The sequence below is a fragment of the Diplotaxodon limnothrissa genome, linkage group LG15, assembly GCF_057381915.1.
Source record: "Diplotaxodon limnothrissa isolate DT_005_m linkage group LG15, D_limnothrissa_male_GT1.1, whole genome shotgun sequence".
Lineage (NCBI taxonomy): Eukaryota > Metazoa > Chordata > Actinopteri > Cichliformes > Cichlidae > Diplotaxodon > Diplotaxodon limnothrissa.
Genome location: NC_140610.1, coordinates 17,358,568 through 17,378,623, shown reverse-complemented (window position 1 = coordinate 17,378,623; position 20,056 = coordinate 17,358,568). Strand labels below are relative to the sequence as shown.

At 40.3% G+C, this 20,056-nt stretch overlaps 1 protein-coding gene across 7 annotated transcripts; it reads left to right on the top strand.

Annotated features, from left to right (window-relative positions):
* Positions 1-1,164: 1,164 nt before the first annotated feature.
* On the top strand, positions 1,165-18,057 carry max (myc associated factor X). Of its 7 annotated transcripts, none has more exons than XM_085372426.1 (5): positions 1,165-1,321; positions 1,615-1,641; positions 9,139-9,246; positions 14,529-14,652; positions 16,467-18,057. In XM_085372426.1, the coding sequence occupies exons 1-5, from the start codon at positions 1,286-1,288 to the stop codon at positions 16,652-16,654; spliced, it is 483 nt and encodes a 160-aa protein (XP_085228552.1). In that variant the 5' UTR covers positions 1,165-1,285; the 3' UTR covers positions 16,655-18,057. The 7 variants fall into 7 exon arrangements, with proteins under 7 accessions (XP_085228552.1, XP_085228550.1, XP_085228548.1 ...); XM_085372424.1 differs by having other exon boundaries at positions 14,514-14,652; XM_085372422.1 differs by having other exon boundaries at positions 9,139-9,264.
* Positions 18,058-20,056: the final 1,999 nt, after the last annotated feature.

The following is a 20,056-nucleotide window of genomic DNA, read 5'->3' as shown; positions in this document are numbered from 1 at the left end:
ATACAATAAGATTCAAGAAAATTGTAGATGGGGCCCAAAACTGGCGGAGTATACAAGAAATAGAAGAGGCAGATGATCTAGACTGGCTTGACAGAAGGATGAAGGTCAGTGCAGGTGTAAAGCAGCAGGGAAAGCAAACAGGATGTTGCCTGCAGCTGATGTGGTCTCTTGACCTGCTGGTGGGGGAATGGAGGAGGCTTCTCCCAGCCATAAAAAAAAACAATTACTAATTCACTGTTGCAGTGCAGAATAATCCACAGTGTAAGCTCCTTATCTACAGCACAATTTAGTGAAAAAAGGAAGCCCCAGAGCAGATTATTGCTCTTACTCTTGCTATTATTTGTGCAGAGACCAGCTCCTATTTGCATTTATTCCACTGGCATTACAGAAAGGTCTGTTTGTTTGTTTTCTTAAATTTTAGTTTATCAATTGAATCATTAACATTATTTTGTGTATCCCAAATAATAACCCAAGGATATTTTATTGTTTTTATCATTTTTTTTTAAAAAAAAACTAAGAAAACAACACAAGTTATAGTTTTTGGACAGGACTCAGTCAATCTTAATTTCATACTCTTGATCCCTAAAAAGAAAACGAATCACATAAAACACAAACAAGATGAAAAGAAATAAAAAGAAAAACAGAAAAGAAGGAGAGGCATACTAGGAATGAATCGCCTGATTGGTGTATATTTGTAGGCTGCTGTAGCTGGGCCTGAGCATGTGAGAGTTTATGTTTCTTCAGTATGTTCTTAAAATCCACGTGTCTCAGCCATGGCCCGTTTAGCTCTTCTGGCATACAAATACGACTCCAACCACAATTCCCAGAATGCAAATCAGAAAAATAAAGACGCTGTGACGTAGTATACAAGCGAAATCCCTCCTGGATATTGTAGTTTAGAAATAACAACTGCTTACATTTACAACGGTATTCAGACTTTCTGTATAATGCTTTCTTGACTCATCCAGGGGAAATTGTATATTTTATAAATACTACCTGTAGTAAAATGCTCCACAAATATTAATTTGCATCTGAGAAATTAAGAAAAACAATCCTATCGACTACACTTCCCAAAAGCCCTCTTGCTTCTGCGCATGTGTACAGCGGTGTGGCAGCTGCGTGTGTGGAGTGCAGTCACGTGGAGCCCGTAGAGTCCACCTCGGCTCCGTCCAAACAGAACGTGAGCTGTTAGCTGTCCGTGTATAGGAGCGCCGCTCGGTGCTAAGCTGATTCATGTTGTTTTTTTAGCCACCCGTCCGTTTAAACTAGCCTATTTAATCGAAGAATGAGTGATAACGATGACATCGAAGTCGATAGTGACGTAAGTATGGCTGCTTTTTGCTTTTTAAGGATGTTATTCCGCCAGCTGGAAATTTGTTTTAGCTCAACTAGCTCGTCGGCTAAGCGCTAGCTGGCAGTAAGCTGGCTAGCTCTGATCTTCTGAGTAATTTTATCGGGATTCCAGCTAAATGATAAGAAACAGTAGGCTTTCTTGCATCAGCTCATTGTTGACCTGATTAATTATCTTACTTTTCTTCAGCGAAAACAGTGAGATTGTGGAGCTTTACGAAGAATTGTGGCTACAATTGTACTTTTTGTTCTGTTTCTTTGCAGGAAGAATCACCGAGATATCACTCTGTGGTGCGTAATGCTGGATTTGTCCACTGTCGACACAAAAAATGTGTCTCTGATTATTGCTAAGTTAACTTATTCATCACCACTTTGCTTATTTAATTTTTATTTATTTATTATGGTGTATTAGTCAGATTGCACTATTTGGGTGGTGGGGGCTAGTCATGAGAGAGAATGTGATAGTGCGGTTATCTCGATGATAACACGTGTATGTTTTAAATTTATTTATATATGTGTGTGTGGACGGTATTTTTTGCTTTGCGTGTAGTTGTTCATGCATCTCTGCAAGTGAAGCGATAATCCTCGGCTTCAGTGTATTGCAGGGTATCCCCCATCCTGTGTATACCCGACCATAGGGAGACTGTAACACGAAATCTATATTTAGACCAAAGCTTTATCCCTACAGAGGCTTTTTTGTGTGTGTGCGCGTGTTTGTTGTTTTTTTCCGGTTAACACAAAGCCTTCTGTGCTCCGTAGCAGCAGGTTAGTGGCCTGAGTCGTCTCCCCCCCTCTTCCACCCCAGGCTTTTTTGCTCCCCTCCGCGGGGATTCCGCTCACAATCAGGTTTGCATATCATACATGTAGGTCATCTTAGTAAAGAGAGCGCGTTTACATTTTGTTCTGCATCCATGATGCAGATGCTGAGGGGGGCGTAACGGGTAGAGAGGCTGCTGCATCTCCTCGGACAGGGCTTGGTGTCAGGAAAGGGTGCAGCGGGATGTTTTCCTGTATTGCAGACGGTGATTAGAGCCATCTTCTCTCTACAGGCAGCGAAAAGGCTGGCAGCCTAAATGAATGACGTATAGCTGCATGCATACAAGCTAGGGGAAAAAAAAACACCCTGCACGATTTGGTTGGTGCACACAAAAACACCATGTTTCCCCGCCTGTCAAATAACTAGAATTAAAATGCGGAAGAGCTGTTTAGGAAATATTAGTGTTAACATGTTAACATGAAGTGATATAAAGATTAGAAAATAGCCTTTTTGCTGGTTCCCCCCCAACAGACCTGAGGCAATTCTCTCTTTATTTTTTGATCAATACTGACTTTAATGTTCTGCTTGTGTTGTCTAGTTTATACATGCATACCGAAAATATTTCGTTTTCTGCTGAACAGTAGGAGCATTTTTCTTCTTGCTTAAAATGGGCCTTTCGGGGTTGATTATGCAAGCAAGTCCCATTGGTCTGCTTATGGTTGCCTTACTTACAAGAAGTTTATGCATTTTTCTGTTTCTGGGGGGTGAATTTAAACTAGATTAAACCCCATTAAAAAAAAAGAGTAAATATATTTAACACAGTTAATTTTATTTGCAGGAAAACCCCGACTTACTGCTTCAGACAGTTAGAGAAAAGCTAGCTTTAGAGCAAAACCTGGCAAGTTGCTTTTAGAAAAAAATCACCAGTGCTTTGCACAATTATTGAAGTGTTACCTTAGTCATAATTTTGGATGTTTGTCAGATGGCTTAAAAAAAAAGTGGTCTCAAGTGTATAAAAAAATGTTGCAACATTGGCAGATGTGCTCACAGATGCGTGGAGAAATATCATTATTTTATAAAGGATAAAAAGAAGTTTCCTTCTTCTTGTTTTGCCAAACAGCAGTAATAGAACAGAATGGTGTCTCTTCGTGGTTTAATTATCTACAGACAAGTAAATTTACCACCAAGAATACTTTTGTCAGCTTGTTCAGATGCTCTCAGTTATTTATTTATTTTTTAATTAGATTGTGGCTCGTATTTTCTCAGGATTGCACTTCCCAGATTGCAATTTCTGTTTCCAAAAAGCTAAATTCACCACTTTAGCTGTGCAAACAGAGATAGGAATAAAATGTAATGATGGTTTTGGTGTGGCAGACATTGAATAGTTCTCAAAACTTGAATAGTGATGTGGAAAGTGGGCCTGTTGTCTGTAGATATGTCTTGGAAAGTGAGATAAGAGACTGAACGCTGTCTAGTCATGGAGCAAAGGGGCTGCTAAGCACTTAATGTATGTATGGTATGCAGTGTGTAATGGTTAGAAAATGTACGAGGGGCAAAATATGATTTGTTTTGTAGCTCCAAGAACAGAAATGTATAAACTAATGAACAGTGAAACCAGTCATTGTAAGATCTTAAATATGTCCTAATGAGGACATTTTTTTTAAATCGTCAACTTTGCTTCACTTGCTGGCGAATCTGTTTTAGTGGCGTTTCCATGGTTACTGGTGGAAAAAGTTTTGACAGCAGCGTAGGCTTTCGTGCGGGGAAGGTGAGTTGGTCAAGGAATGGCCAGGAAGCAGCAGCTAGGCACCTGGTGGTGTTATGTAATGTCTCATGATCAGGTATGAATAGAACGGAGGAGAAGCTCAGCTGGCGTAGGCCGCCAGCAGAACGTATCAGCTTTACAGTGAAGTGATAATGGTTGCAAGCAGGTAATAGGACACCTGCTTTTTGTGGAGCCTGATGTGCTCAACAAGGTAGCTTGACGATGCAGATACTGCTGTGTTTATAGCAGCTGTTTAGTGTTGGCGACCTAGTTAAATGTAATTATGTGCATGATGTAACCTTTAAAGTGGATTCACTTGGAATTAAAATTTCCTACACAAGTCAGAAATAAAGAAAACATTGCTGCAGTCCTGGCTCTCTGAAGGAACAGACTTGTTGAAAGGTATGTCAGGTTACGTGACAGTACATACGTGGAGATCTTGTGGCTATTTTATGTAAAGGGTGTGGTGTCTGTCCTTTAATCTGCTCTCAGAAAGAGGCATGATTCCTTATTTTTCTGTCGGTACTATGGGGTCACATCTTGATATTTGGGGGCAATTATATTGTTTAATTTTCCCAAAACAAGGTTTTCTGTCAGCTTATTTTCACTCTTTTTTTTGCCTTCAAAAGAAACAACAAGAACAAACAGAATTTGAGATGTTTTCTTTTCCCAAAGACACATTTAACAGTAGTAAAAAGTACCCTCACTGGTACTCAGATTAATAAAATTTTGTAATGTAAAAAAGCAGTTTCATATTAACCGCTAATCGTTATTAGATTAGTGTTCAATATAAATTATAATTATGTAGGTTAGAGCATGTATAGTGCAGACAGCTGGGTCATTTCATATAAATCTAAATAATTGCGTTTCCTCTAGACCTTCTCAGATACAGTTGTTTTGTTTTTTTGCTTTCGGGCTTGTAAAAATATTAAATTATATAAAATATTCATAGGCTGAAGGTAAAATCTTGCCTCAATTAAACAGACTGAAGTTGGTGTACCACTAAAAATCATTTACCTCTGAGGTCATGAGGTGGGTGGTATTAAATAAATCAAATTTTTCATGAAATGACTAACCTTATCTTTACTAATGTGATATTTACTGTCCGAACAGAACCACTTTTCCCTTAAAAAAAAGTACTTACATTTTATACTTATAAGTCACTACTGCAGACCTTGAAACTGTTTTAAACTGCAGTGGTTTTAAATGTCTTTATGTACCCTGTCTCCTCTTTAACTGGTGCAATGAAACTTTGCATGAACATTTAACATTTATATGCTTTTAAAACATTTATTATAAATTCAAATTCTGATGGTTTTTGTAAATATTCAACATCCTCTTGAGAGTGCGACTTACATTGCCAAAGAGTAACTTAAAGGCACTAAAATATATATCTGTGGTGGAACTTTGTTCAAATCAGCACTTAATAGTGAACGAAGACTTTGAAGAAGCGTGAAAGGCCTGTCAAAATCCGCCTGTGAAGCTTATTTTTGCTAATTTTAAACGAATGGAAAGAAATGAGGAAACAAAAGCAGCTTTATGGAATTATTGGATTGGAGTTTATTGTGAGGTTTAACTAGGGCTGGCTGATATGGGAAAGAAAGTCATAAAACAATAATTTCTTTCTTATCAGTCTGAAATATAAATCGTGCTGTAAATGGACTCACAATTTCGGTCAAGCTTAGAGGTTCTTTTTCATACCAAGATATACAACCAAGAACACAAACACAAATGGAAAACTGAAATCTTTGGTCTGTTCCAAATAAGTATAACCTAGATATTAATCCGATATTAAAAAAAATGATATATATTTTTTTTTAATATAGATTCAGACTGTCTGTACAAATTCAAGAACCTTTCAAATGCAGGCAAAGGAGAACATTCAGATAGTTTAGGGCCACTTGTGCTCCAAGGCACAAGCGAACAGTTATGTCTATAACGTCTGTTCCCTGAAGCAGAGGAACGGGTTGTATTCCCCTGAACAGCTACCCTGAGGTACCCCTGAGCAAGGTACCGTCCCTACACACTGCTCCCCGGGCGCCCAATGGCTGCCCACTGCTTCACTGAGTGAATGGGTTAAATGCAGAGAGGAATTTCCCCACGGGGATCAGTAAAGTACACTTTCTTTTTCGAATAAGAAGCAAAGTGCCGTCTCAACAAAGTGGGCAGTGACGCTCATATGGATCAGATGTGCAACTTGACCACAAAGCCAGTGTGGTGGCGAAGAATGACACAGCTGTCCAGCCGTCGCTCTACAGTCCATGTACAGCTTTGAAAGTACGAGAAATGTTAATGGTCAGTTCCTTTAATTCAACATTATCGACTGTGCTTACTGGCATCGTGTCTTGTTATCGGACAGTTCCATTCAGCAAAGTTCTCGTAGCTTGAGTCGTCGTTAAACTTTTTATTTTGTTTTATCTCAATCACACTCACTTGTACTGCTGCAGCCCAAACACTAGCATATGTGGTGCTACTGGCTACACCTCCTATGTCAGCCTATGCTGACGTGGCTCTGTGTTCTCATTATCATTGGTCTTTTGTCTTATCTGTCAAAACATGCTGGAATAAGGTTTGTCAGCTTTATGGTGACCATATCTTATATTTATATTGAGCAAAACTTTATTCATGGGCATTTCTTTTGTCATTTTTATCGTCCAGCTCTGAGTTTAGCCAAATAAACTGTACATTTACAAAAGGGAAAGTAAACCTAATGGCCAGCGTTGATTGGTAACTGTATTTAAAGCAGTTCCAGTGTTTTAAATAGCTTGTCTGTAAGTCACCACTTGCTTTTAACAAGCAGGAATTCTATAATAAATGAATGCTAACATACTCTGGGCTTTACTCCTGTTAATATACTGAACATAATAGTCTTCCCCTCATTGCCGTTGAACAAGAAAGTCAACCACGTGCACTTTCTGTATCTATTGTCTCGTCGCTGAAGCATCCATAGATACAGCCACCAGACTGGTAATTGCACATGCCATCAATAGCAGTCATGTTTGTTCATGCAAGGATTAATGGAGGGAGTGCTTGGCACAATGAGGCACATGGTCCTGGTGGTTTTTTCTCCTTTCTGGTTGGTCTCTGTTTTATGCAACACACTGTAGGAGCAGCTGCCACTGAGTCACATGATATGCATTGTGGGTAGCTTTAAGGGTATATATGTGGGGTTTTGTTTGGGTTTTTTTTTTTTTTTTAATTAAAGTTTCAGTTTCAGTGACACTCAGGGTGTCTAGGATGTGTTCATGCTCTGCAGCATTTATCTTCTTGCTAAGACCTTCAGCAGGATGTTTACTTGCTTAAAGTATTACTTGAGTCACGCTTTACGCCCACCGAGATCACAGCGAAAGGCTTGTCTTAACCTGCTCTTCATCTCACTCGTGGCCACTTTGGCTTTTGTTGTAATCCATGGACAAAATGAGTCAGATGACACAAGGTCACCTGACTTCTGTCTCCTCTTCTCTTTGCCTGAAACTGTGGCGTGACCACAAATATTGTTCTGTTTTCATTGCTAATATTTTAGTCACATCTCGTGCTTTGCTGAAGCTGTGTGATGGTGGATGTACAGATGATTTTGGAGGCTCTTATTGGGAGTTGGGCTCAGCCTGGTGACAGCATGGATTAGTCAGGAGTCAGATTTGATTGGAGGCTGTAATTGTTTGGCCTAAAAACAGGCCGAACTACATGCTGATCAGTGCTCTGGTCATGTGCTAATGGCAGCTGTTTTATGCCTCGAGTTTAATAATTGGAGTTCAGATGTGTGGTTTTGAATTAACAGCTAGTTATGTGCCTGTTTTTAGTTGGTGTTTGTTAATAGTGTTGGGTTGTTATAGTTAAGCTAGTTATTTGATTTGGCAAAAGACATGAAAAATGTTGTATTTTAGTTCATACAACAGCCTAAAATTAACCTCAAATTTACGGTGAAAAGCCGAACCCCATAAAGGTTGGAGAGCAAAACAACCTCTGTTCATGACTGCTGAACTGTTTACTTTCTCATCAGGGAGTTAGCTGACACTATTATTTGTCATCATGTTTGCAGTGACTAGTTTTCATGTTCAAATTTAGAGATTTCTCCGTATTTTGGTCTATTTTAGACAATAGAGTTTTGCAGCAAATGAAGAGGGAGCTGGAAGTAGCATTTCATTGTTAGCATGTTAAGATGTAATAATGCATCTACAGTGCTTGGCAAATTTATTAGACCACTATCCAATGTAAGGTTTATGTCACACTAGATTAACACTATTGGTGATTACCAAAATAATTTTTCACGTTTCTGTGATTGTTAATCCACCAATATGCACTTTATGCTCTTTAATTTGCAAAATTTAAAGTTATTTATTTAGATTTCTATGGTTGACTGATGTTCTTAAATTCGGACTTCTCAGATGAGTACAGTGTGCCGGCATAAATGCAGGTATTAAAAAACACAAATGCAGTTTGTCTAATAAATACCAATATAATTTTTTAGATTTAAACAAGTTTTGGACTATTTCTAAAATATTAGCTTGATTGTTTTTATGACTATTGGTCTAATAAATTTAAGCATTTTGTGTTTAAATATGTTATATCTTCCTTATGTTTAGTTAAAAAGAAAAGTTTTCTCACCTTCGGTCATATTTAAATTTGGGTAAAATATCAGAGTAATGACGGTCTACACTAAGATCTGGCCTTCTATGTAGAATCTGTCATATCGGCTGCTGATATTGAAATCCGTTGAGGACTGTGAGGTTAAACCTTTTATCTTGTGGATTACAGAGCGATAATATTTGCATGAGTTTCAGTGAACTGCAGTCCCTGTTTTAATATGAATTTCTTTAAAATGACAAGATAAGTGTGTTGATATTAAAAAAGAAGAAAGGAGGGTTATGTTTCACAAATTTTGAAGTTGGTGAAAAGGAAAGGATTTACATCTTTAATAGTAAAATGAATTTTTACAGGTTGAGGCTGTTGAGCAGTTTAAAGATGGCCTTAAAAATGTGTGACTATCATTCTCAGTGTTTTATTATAGATTGAAGACAAACTAATTTTGATGCCTTACTGGGGATATTAACTACATCTTAAATGAGTCCTCCTCCTCTGTAATGGTTGGTTAATAATAATGATGGCTGCACTGAATTAAAAGCACAAAGCAGTGTTTTACTGCAGAGTGCGACTTGGCAGCAGAGCGGCTTGTGAACGTTTGACTGGGACGGCTGGACACCCGCTGTCCCTCTACCCACGCTGCTCTGCTGCCTGGCTTAAGGCCCTGTGACTCTTGTCATTGCAGGCAGACAAACGGGCACACCACAATGCGCTGGAGCGCAAGCGTAGGGACCACATCAAAGACAGCTTTCACAGCCTCCGAGACTCGGTACCCGCCCTGCAGGGAGAAAAGGTTGGTAACACTCAGCCTGTAAGTCTGCCTACCACACAAATGCCAACTACACACTCATGTATGAAAAATATTTGAATTTGAATGAATTGTTATTGTGTCATGTCTATGCTAAAATGTGAATTTTACTGTTTATGATGTTTAGAAAACAGCATGTAGATGTTCAGAGATGCAGATGTCTTGTTGCTTCATGTGGAGGGCATTGATTGGGCAGCTGATTAGTGGAGGGTAAATGGTAGAAGGGTGCAGACTGGCAACAGGAAGGCAGTGATGCAGTCTAAGTACTTGGAGCAGCATTGGGAAGTTATTATGAGGACATTTTGTTGCTCTCTTCCTGTTTTGACATCATTGACGTAGAGAATTTTTAGAGTGGGTTCAGCAACTGGCTGCACAAGGGTTTTATTTCAGTTCAGGAAACACACAGTGCAAAATGGCTTGATAAGACGCTCGGCTATATTTATCTCAGTCCGAATCACCACATGGACATCGCTGTTTAGCTATCGATTACAGTGGGGCAAAAAAGTATTTAGTCAGCCACCGATTGTGCAAGTTCCCCCACCTAAAATGATGACAGAGGTCAGTAATTTGCACCAGAGGTACACTTCAACTGTGAGAGACAGAATGTGAAAAAAAAATCCATGAATCCACATGGTAGGATTTGTAAAGAATTTATTCGTAAATCAGGGTGGAAAATAAGTATTTGGTCAATAACAAAAATACAACTCAATACTTTGTAACATAACCTTTGTTGGCAATAACAGAGGTCAAACGTTTACTATAGGTCTTTACCAGGTTTGCACACACAGTAGCTGGTATTTTGGCCCATTCCTCCATGCAGATCTTCTCGAGAGCAGTGATGTTTTGGGGCTGTCGCCGAGCAACACGGACTTTCAACTCCCGCCACAGATTTTCTATGGGGTTGAGGTCTGGAGACTGGCTAGGCCACTCCAGGACTTTCAAATGCTTCTTACGGAGCCACTCCTTTGTTGCCCGGGCGGTGTGTTTTGGATCATTGTCATGTTGGAAGACCCAGCCTCGTTTCATCTTCAAAGTTCTCACTGATGGAAGGAGGTTTTGGCTCAAAATCTCACGATACATGGCCCCATTCATTCTGTCCTTAACACGGATCAGTCGTCCTGTCCCCTTGGCAGAAAAACAGCCCCATAGCATGATGTTTCCACCCCCATGCTTCACAGTAGGTATGGTGTTCTTGGGATGCAACTCAGTATTCTTCTTCCTCCAAACACGACGAGTTGAGTTTATACCAAAAAGTTCTACTTTGGTTTCATCTGACCACATGACATTCTCCCAATCCTCTGCTGTATCATCCATGTGCTCTCTGGCAAACTTCAGACGGGCCTGGACATGCACTGGCTTCAGCAGCGGGACACGTCTGGCACTGCGGGATTTGATTCCCTGCCGTTGTAGTGTGTTACTGATGGTGACCTTTGTTACTTTGGTCCCAGCTCTCTGCAGGTCATTCACCAGGTCCCCCCGTGTGGTTCTGGGATCTTTACTCACCGTTCTCATGATCATTTTGACCCCACGGGATGAGATCTTGCGTGGAGCCCCAGATCGAGGGAGATTATCAGTGGTCTTGTATGTCTTCCATTTTCTGATGATTGCTCCCACAGTTGATTTTTTCACACCAAGCTGCTTGCCTATTGTAGATTCACTCTTCCCAGTCTGGTGCAGGTCTACAATACTTTTCCTGGTGTCCTTCGAAAGCTCTTTGGTCTTGGCCATGGCGGAGTTTGGAGTCTGACTGTTTGAGGCTGTGGACAGGTGTCTTTTATACAGATGATGAGTTCAAACAGGTGCCATTCATACAGGTAACGAGTGGGGGACAGAAAAGCTTCTTACAGAAGACGTTACAGGTCTGTGAGAGCCAGAGATTTTCCTTGTTTGAGATGACCAAATACTTATTTTCCACCCTGATTTACGAATAAATTCTTTACAAATCCTACCATGTGAATTCATGGATTTTTTTTTTCACATTCTGTCTCTCACAGTTGAAGTGTACCTCTGGTGCAAATTACTGACCTCTGTCATCATTTTAAGTGGGGGAACTTGCACAATCGGTGGCTGACTAAATACTTTTTTGCCCCACTGTAAAACAACAAAACAAGTTATGGCTGGGTATCAAATCAGTGTACTTTTGTGCTTCTGAGTCTGTGTTTCAAAGATTACCAAGTGGCAGTCTGTTGTGGTTTGGGCAGGTTCACAGTCTTTGGTCACAGTTCCCAATAATAAACATTTTGCCAATTTTTAGACCTTAAACTTGCATTAACGTAAAAAATAGGAATATGGACTTCCCCTGTTCAGTTACGGATTGGGAGTTGTGAACCTTCTTTGAGATGAGTGTGGCTGATCGAGCCACACTAGCATAAATGGTTATGAGGCTGTTTATGGCAGCGGTCCCCGGGCCTCGGACCGGTACCGGTCCGTGTGTCATTTGGTACCGGGCCGCGAGAGTTGAGGCTCAGGTGTGAAATGTATGGTTTTCAAGGTTTTTATCGGTTTTCAGCGTTATTTTGTTATCGTTTTTATCGTTTTTATCGTTAACTCGGTTTTCCTGAGTCTTTTCACGTGTGTTATGAATAAATCTTTTTTTTTTCGGTACCGGTACTAGTTTTATTTTGTTGTATTTATACGCGACACCTTAAAGGCTGGTCCGTGGCGCAAAAGTCGGGGACTGCTGGTTTATGGCATATCACTTGCACCAATGTGCTGATCATAAACAGGCAGATTAACCAGAAGGCTTAACTCTTTAAATATGGGACGAATTACAAAATAAACAAACCTTTTTAATGATTGAGCATCTTTTTCACGTTCCTAGTGGTTCTGGCCTTCTAGTGTTAAACAGAAGATTGCAGTGGTTTGACTGTAATTCTGATCTTTTTTCTGTTTTTTGTTGGTATTTTGGCTTGAGTAGTGTTTGGTTTTTTCTTACCCAACAGCTCCCCTTCCCCTGCACTAATGGCCGTAATGTATGTCGTAAACAAGCAGAGTAAAAAAATGTGATAGATTGCATCTTGGAAAATTCTTTCAAGCAGTGTTTTGATCAAGATAATGAACACTAGTATGTTGGCTGCTTTAGAATATGTGGACGTGTTAAATAGTTGAGCGTTGGAAAGTGCATTCAGTGCAAGCATGTTGAGCCTATAATCTAGAAGGAAGGAAGGCTGGTGGTGCCACACTTATTGTTTCCTGACTGTTAGACTTGATCCTCAGTCTAAATTCTAATTTTCCATTGATTAACTGCTTTTTGGGAAAGAAGAAACACGTCTGTTCCTTAAATGTCAGTCCGCTTCTGCCTTTGAGTTGAAGTAAGGTTTAAAGCCTTCTGAGTTTCTTGGGGTGAGCTGTAATTCAGCAGTAGAGCTGCTAAAGCGCTACCCAAGAGCAGCTTTACTGCCATCAGACTTGGAGATATTTGGGTTGTGTTTCTGCCCAAATGTGTTTTGTTGCAGGGTAAGGAGCTGAAATCAACTCGTATCCCCTTTAACGCAGTGTTTAACCTGCAAAGGCATTAAAGCGGTTATGAAATTAGTAGTTGGGGACATCCATATCATCTGTAGGATATATCTGATGGACATTTTTTGCCTCCTCTGGCAGCAACACATCTGTGGATGGGGTGAAGGTCCAGTTAGCAGTGTTAACCTTCTGAGGCAGAGGAAAATGTCCACATATATTTATCCATACTACTTGGCTTACCTTTATCAATAAGAGTAATGTAGAGTTTAAATGTTTGCATTAAATTTATGCTGTGGGTACGTTGTAACTGCAAAATCCTATGAAACCTCGTGACCAGACATGCATCGCCCTACAAAGGTAACTGCATTTCATTGCAATGACTGCGATTGGTGCCGTTTCCATCTGTGCATTTCTGACGAGCACTTCTTGTGCCTCTATCTGCCAAACTGACGGGAAGAGAGCAGCTCAACTTGAAGAGATAAGTTCCACTCACAAGTGCTATTCGAGTAGCAAAATTGCAGTGCAGATATGCCAACTCGAATAAACTACATAGTGGCCTCAGTATAGACAGTTAAATAAAGCTTAAATCCCAAATATACTTAAATTTATTTCCAGTGGCGTGTTCTTTGCAACGCATGACCTTAATTGAAGTTTTGTAAACGTGCCATTGCTAGCCATGTGAAATTAACTTATTGCCAATTTTGGATGTGTGGCAATAAAAGATCAACTGAATAAGGCCTTGGGCTTAGAGTGGTTAGTGACCACCTGGTAACTGCCTGTTGTGAAGGATACATAATCCCCAACTGGTTGCTGGAGGTTTGATTGCAGTTGCTAGGAAAATAATTGCTAAAGACACAGGCACGCAGGCCTACAGACCGGCCAGTGACTCACCTGTTGCTAGGTTGTTCCCTGACCATTTGGCCTTGTGATTGCTTTGATCGCTAGCATATTGCTGCAGTTGTTTGAATGGAAGTGATGGAGTTGTCTACAAATATGGTCCAGCTACTCTCCGAGCTGTTGCGTCACAAGCAGGAAACAGATCATTGGCATTCAATGAAAATCATGTTTGCTTCAGCTCTGCAGCACAGCTTTTACTTCTAAGGGAAGCGTTCTCATTTCCAGTGAGTGTAGCACTTTCTCCAGTTGTCCTGAGCTACTGGTTAGCGAGTGTTTGCACAAGAAAAACCTGCAGGCAACTTTGGTTCGGCACCTTCTTTGACACTCATACACATCTGGCACTTTTCACTTTTCCCTAGAAACGGGGGATTGTATCACATTCTCTATGGTGGACACCTCTTGCTGTCACTGTCACTTTAATTTAAATTAGACTTGTTTTTCTTAAACAGAAGGTAAGTTGGAGCCTTTAAATGATTTTTTTTTAAAATCAGTGATACCCAGCCATAATTTGTACAGGTCAAGTAGCTGACAGACACCAGGTAGGCATGATGGCAAAGCTGTAATCTGAGCTGGTTGCTGCTGCAGTGTTTGTTGTCTGCTGTAATCGAGGAGAGGCCTCTGACCGTAACTTGTCAGGGGTATGACAAAGCTTATGCATGTCAGACTGAAGTGCTAGCAGATTTCAGGGGGTTAAAAGAAGGCAAGCTAGGTAGAGAAATGCACTGCTGTCTCAGATACCCTGTAGTGTCCTGCAGTGGTTTGAGTCTGCAGTGTGCTGCTCTCTGGGGCCAGTCTGCGTAGCATCATGGCAGGGGTTAGAGTTACTGTGTTAGAAATGTGATAAAGACTCTGTATACTTGCGTCATTGCTTCAATTTTTGCATGTGTCACTAACAGCAGTCTACCAAACAGGCGTCTCGAGCTCAAATCCTAGACAAAGCCACAGAGTACATTCAGTACATGAGGCGGAAAAACCACACACACCAGCAGGACATCGACGACCTGAAGAGGCAGAACGCACTGCTTGAGCAACAAGGTAACACTTCTTATCGGGGAGAGGCGGGCTGATTAATGCTGGTTTGGGTCGGCTGTGAGGTTTTCCACCTGATAGGTGCAAGCGTGGACGGCCGAACAATAAATGTTTGTTTGAATGTTTTGGCGATAAAGGAGTGTGTGTGTGTGAATAGTTTCAGAACACACTGCTCTTTACGCATAAACAGATTTATTTTATTTTTTTTAGAAAAATAACAAGTCTGCCCCCTTTTCTGTTCTAAATTTACTATAGGATCATCTGCAACTACATGGGGGAAATACAACATTTTATCATTATGTTTGAGCGTTTAATAACATGCCTCCTTGTACCTCCATGTAATCACCTAAAAGAGAATGGCCCCTCTAACGTCTCTCCCTCATGTTTCTAAAGTTTATGTATGAGATGTGCTTGTCTATTTTTACGTCCAGGGCCGAGGTTGCTCTAAGGCTAATATTTCCACGCTTCTCAGTAACCAGGTTACAATCGGCTTTCTTCAGTAAGCTCATAACAGTCATGTAAACGAAGATGGTGGTTACTAAAACCAGAGTGAAGGATTAGACAAACCTGGCAAAGCTCAGAATGATGGAAACAAGATTGATTTTCGACATAAAAAGCAAAAGGACCTACAAATGTGCATTTCGTACCAAGCATTACTGGAGAATCCAAGAGACAAAAATGGTTTTAACTGTTGAGTACAGGAAGCTTTCTCAGAGACTTTGGAGAGACAAAGGTCTAAATATTGTCATTGTTTAGACCTTGAGCAAATTTGGACCATCATGTTCTGCTCTCTGATGTACCTAAAATCCTCCAAAACTCAATGAAAGGTGTAGCTTAGACATGGTGCATTAATATACTCTTGTGCAAAATGAGGATGTTTTCCATATGTATATGAATCACGTTTGTTTCTTAAAGTCTTAAACCCTCCTGATAACTGAGCCGAAAATGGTTGCATTTGCTTTATTTTACACTATAATACAATAAGTCACCATCTTTTAACAAAGTATAATACGCTTCATTGAGCAGAGTTAAGTGTAGGATACAGAAAATCCTGAGTGCAGTGTTCCCACATAAGGATGCATGGTCTCAGGAGGCTAAAATTTTGTGAGACCCCTGCGTCATCACTCTGATTTTTTCCCTTCCCCCCTTTTAAGCATTAGATTGCACAAAAATGCCAGCTGTAGCAAAACTGATAGAAATAAGATAATATATGTAAAATTAAGGGTTTTGTTTGTTTGTTTGTTTGTTAGAAGGCTCAATAAACAGTCCAGTTTCAGGCTTTGAAGCAGTTTGATTGAGCTCATGTGACATTGTGGGCGACAAACAACCCAATTTAATGTTGAGTGGGCCGGCCCAAAGAAGCTGCCCTTTCTGTCGGTCTAAAGAAGTTTAACTACAGAAATTGGTGCTGTAACTTTTTTGTCATTTAATAGTTGATTTACTACTTTTTTTACTTTGGTGTAGTATGAATAGCCACGGGAGAGCTATTTGCCAATAAGAGAAGTTGTTAAACTCATGAAACTGCAGGTAAGAGTCCAAAGTAAATGCCCTCCTTCACAATTTCTAATGCCATCCAGATTGGTATCTTTGCTGGGGCGATTCTGGCCCCAGGATTCAGATTCACTCTTAAGTTTGACTGTTTGAAATCTGTTTAATTACTTCAAGATCTCGCGCTGAAAGTAATCTGTTAGTGCTTTGAATGCATCCTAATCAGGTTTCTGTCCAGCTTATAAAAGCAGAGAATTATGATCAGCAGTGTTTCCTCAGACCAATCGTTTCTTCAGTAAATTTGAGTTCTCTGTTCCTTTGTGTCCACGCAGTCCGCGCTCTGGAGAAAGTGAAGGGCTCAGCTCAGCTCCAGGCCAACTATTCCTCGTCTGACAGCAGCCTGTACACCAACCCCAAAGGCAGCGCCGTGTCGGCTTTCGACGGCGGCTCCGACTCCAGCTCGGAGTCGGAGGCAGAAGAGCCACCCACCAGGAAGAAGGTGCGCGTGGAGGCAAGCTAGAGAGCCGAGCGTCTTAAAACGAAAAAATAAAAAAAGGAAAAAAAATAGGTGCGGTCGAGGCAGCAGAGCACAGCGGAGGGCGAGAGGGGAGACGGCCTTCAAAGCTCTCGAGGCTCACCGACCTCTCCTACCTTCATGCCAACGACCACCTCGGCCTCCCTCGTCATCCTCTCTCCTCCATCTCTGGATGGGCTCGCACTGGAGACTCGTCGCCATCAAATCTCCTCACAACAGCCGCCACAATCGTCTCTCTCCAGCCAGTCTCCACCCACGGGAGAGAGGTTGTAAGCAGGGTGAAAGACAACTGCTTCAATCCACCTAGAGAGCTTCAGGTTCCCCTCCTCCTCCACCCCTCTTTCTCTGTTGATTTTTGTTCTCCATCATTGGTATCCTCCCCTTCTTTAGCAACATCAATCCAAATCCTAAAAAGAGGCAGCTTGGCTATGTAAGGACTCGAGGCTCTTTTGTGTGTGTGTGTACCCTCAGTAAAGCTCCTCCTCCTCCCCCAAGTTATCTTTTTTTCCTTTGGGAGGAAGGATGAGCCAGGTGTACTCTTTCAAGCACTGCTATGTTATGTATTTTTTTTTGTTTTTGTTTAGAATTTACACACACACCTAGATAAAAAAAGAAAAAAGTTTTGGAAAGATTTACCTTTTTAAAAATGAATAAAACATTTGTAGCTTTCTTTTTTTTTCCAGTAAAGAATGTGAAGATGCTCGGAGCAAATGTTAAAAGTGATAACCCACCTCAGCCCCACTGGATTGCAGACGTTTCCTGCAGCACACACTTGTCAACACAAGATGATTAAAAAAAAGAAAAGAGAGAGAGAAACCTGTTCTGTTGAAATTGATGTTTTGAAGGAGAATATTCCTGAACTTATATCGTATTTTGTCCTTTAGCTTGAAGTAGTGGATGACTTTAGGTGGCTGAATACATTAGGCATCTCGTTTTATATATTTCAAAAAAGCATTAATTGGATGTTTTCAAGTTCAAACAGTATGTTATGCATTTCTTTAGTGATCACACAAGTCATGAGATGATGCTGATTTTGTCACATGTAGTTTTCTTCAAGGTTATGAACTAGGTTTTGAATCTGAAAAAGTAGCCCCCGTCTCCTGCAGTACAGGGAAGCAAAAGAAGTCCATGTCAGTGTGTTGTGCTTTACACAGTAAAAATCAATGTTGCTGAATCCCCCCCCCCCCCTCCAAGGAAAAAAAAAAAAGGAAGCATTTTCGTGTCTAGGAAATGTGTGTGTACGGTATGTATATTGTTTCCATTTAATTTCTATTTAGAAGGATATTATTAGTGTAGTAGGTCTTTGTCCAGTTCCATTCCATGGAAATTACAAGTATGTTGTACATACTGCCAACAATTGTCTTGCAAGTTGAGGCCTACCTTTACTATGAGACTATAAAATAAACTATTTTATCCTTTAGCTGTCTGTCTGTGGTCACTGATCAGCATTTCCTTCGGTGTGTGAAAGTGCTAAAATATTGGACTCTGCTCAATTTCTTTTTTCTTTTTTTTAAGAATGGCTTCTTGACAGCTGCCTTTCCAATGAGACCATTTAGGACGAGACCTTATCAAACAGTAGATTGATCAACTGAAATGCTAAATGTCAACTGTTTAGCTGCTATTTGAGGCACTAAACATCGAAAAACTCAAAGGCTTTTCTTTTCAAAAAAATGTGCACAAAATGTTAAAGAAATCTACAATAAATCATACACGGGGACCCAGAATTGATCTACTGACTCCCCTGATGAAGGCTTGTGTGCCAAAATATGTTGGAAGGTTTTTGTTTTTTAAGTTAAACATGACAGTGCCATAAGAATAAAAACATTTGAAATTTTCAACTGAAAAGAAAGAGCCTTGGAACTTCTTTCCTCCTCCACCTGTTGAATTTCCTCAATTTTTTAAGGACTCACTGCACACATATACGGCACATTTCCAGCTCTTTGGGATTCACTTGTTGGCCCAAAGCTATGCCTCTAAATCAAATTTAAGACCAAACTGGAAATGGAAATACCCATCATAGATGAAATCTTATTTGGTCATTAATGACCTGTGTCATCATCCTTATGGTTTCCATGTTTTGTTTTTCAAATTTTAAAATGCATTTCACCGTTAACAGTTTCTAGAAGTCTGAAAATGTGCAATCGAACTGAACAATGCAGCCACATGGCGTGATCGAAAAAATGTGTGGCGGCGGCTTAACGAAGCTGTACGTGGGAACATTAAAGACTCAAACTGAATTTAACTGATTTATTGTGCAGGTGTAGTGAAGTCAGGTTTTTCTGGTTTTGTTTGTCTACCTGATGTGTTATAATTTCCCATTTTTACACGAGAGTCGTTTTTTAACCAGGTGGCTGAGCAGCGGCCAACCCCAGCCGACTCTTGTCTGTTCACGGTCATTCCCTTCTTATTTAGAGGATACTTTTGTGTGTGTTTCCTGCTCTCCGGTTTAACCACTCTCTGGATTTTAGAAAAGTCTACAAGCATCGGAAATATTTTAATTGCTTTAATATGTCATGTTCTTTGCCCTGAGTTGCACACATGTACCAATTTGATGACCTATTCAAGCGCCGAGTCTCCCTTCCCCAGTATCCACCTGTAACTGCCATTCCCATTACTGTAAATAACATGTTTGCATGGAATGAGCCTAGACACGCTGCCTTTATAAAGCTGATGCAATAAATCATTTGGCAAATGTCCAAAAGCTCCAGTTTCTAAAATAGGAGGGTGCAACTACTGAGATGAGAAAAACTAAATCGGATTTTGTATAGATTTATTCTGTCTTTTGTAAAGTCTAAAATGACCTCAAACGTAAACCTTTTAAGATCTACAATAACGCTTTACCCTTTTGAAAGCCTACTAGCAGTAACCCTTGATGCTCTTCCCTGAACTGAGCGTCTTTCATACTTCAGGCCTGCTTATAGGACAAAATGACTGGGTCTGCATCATCTAGCTGTCATCTGAAAACCTGGAAAATATCCTAATGGTCATCAAACCGCATCTTTATTGTTACACACTGAGGTGTCAAGTCATCATTAAGGGTACAAAGGAGGTCATAAAATGTGATCTTTATGGGGGAAAGAGTTAAGTAGCTGTCTTAGTACTTTGTCCCCATTTGTCCTGTAATCATGGACTCGACACAGTTTGCTACCTTTTAATTTAATTTTAATCCTGTTTTGCTGAGCTTCAAGTTAAAGGGAAATTACACAGAGTGCGATTATACACTCGCCAGCCACTTTGTTAAGTACACTAGTACCAAGTTAGATCCTCCTCTAACAAGTTGGTGGAAACATCTAACATGTGACTCTTGCCCATATTGACATGATAGCATCAAACAGGTGCTGCACATTGGTTGGCCGCACATCTACGATGCAAATCGCTTGTTCAAAC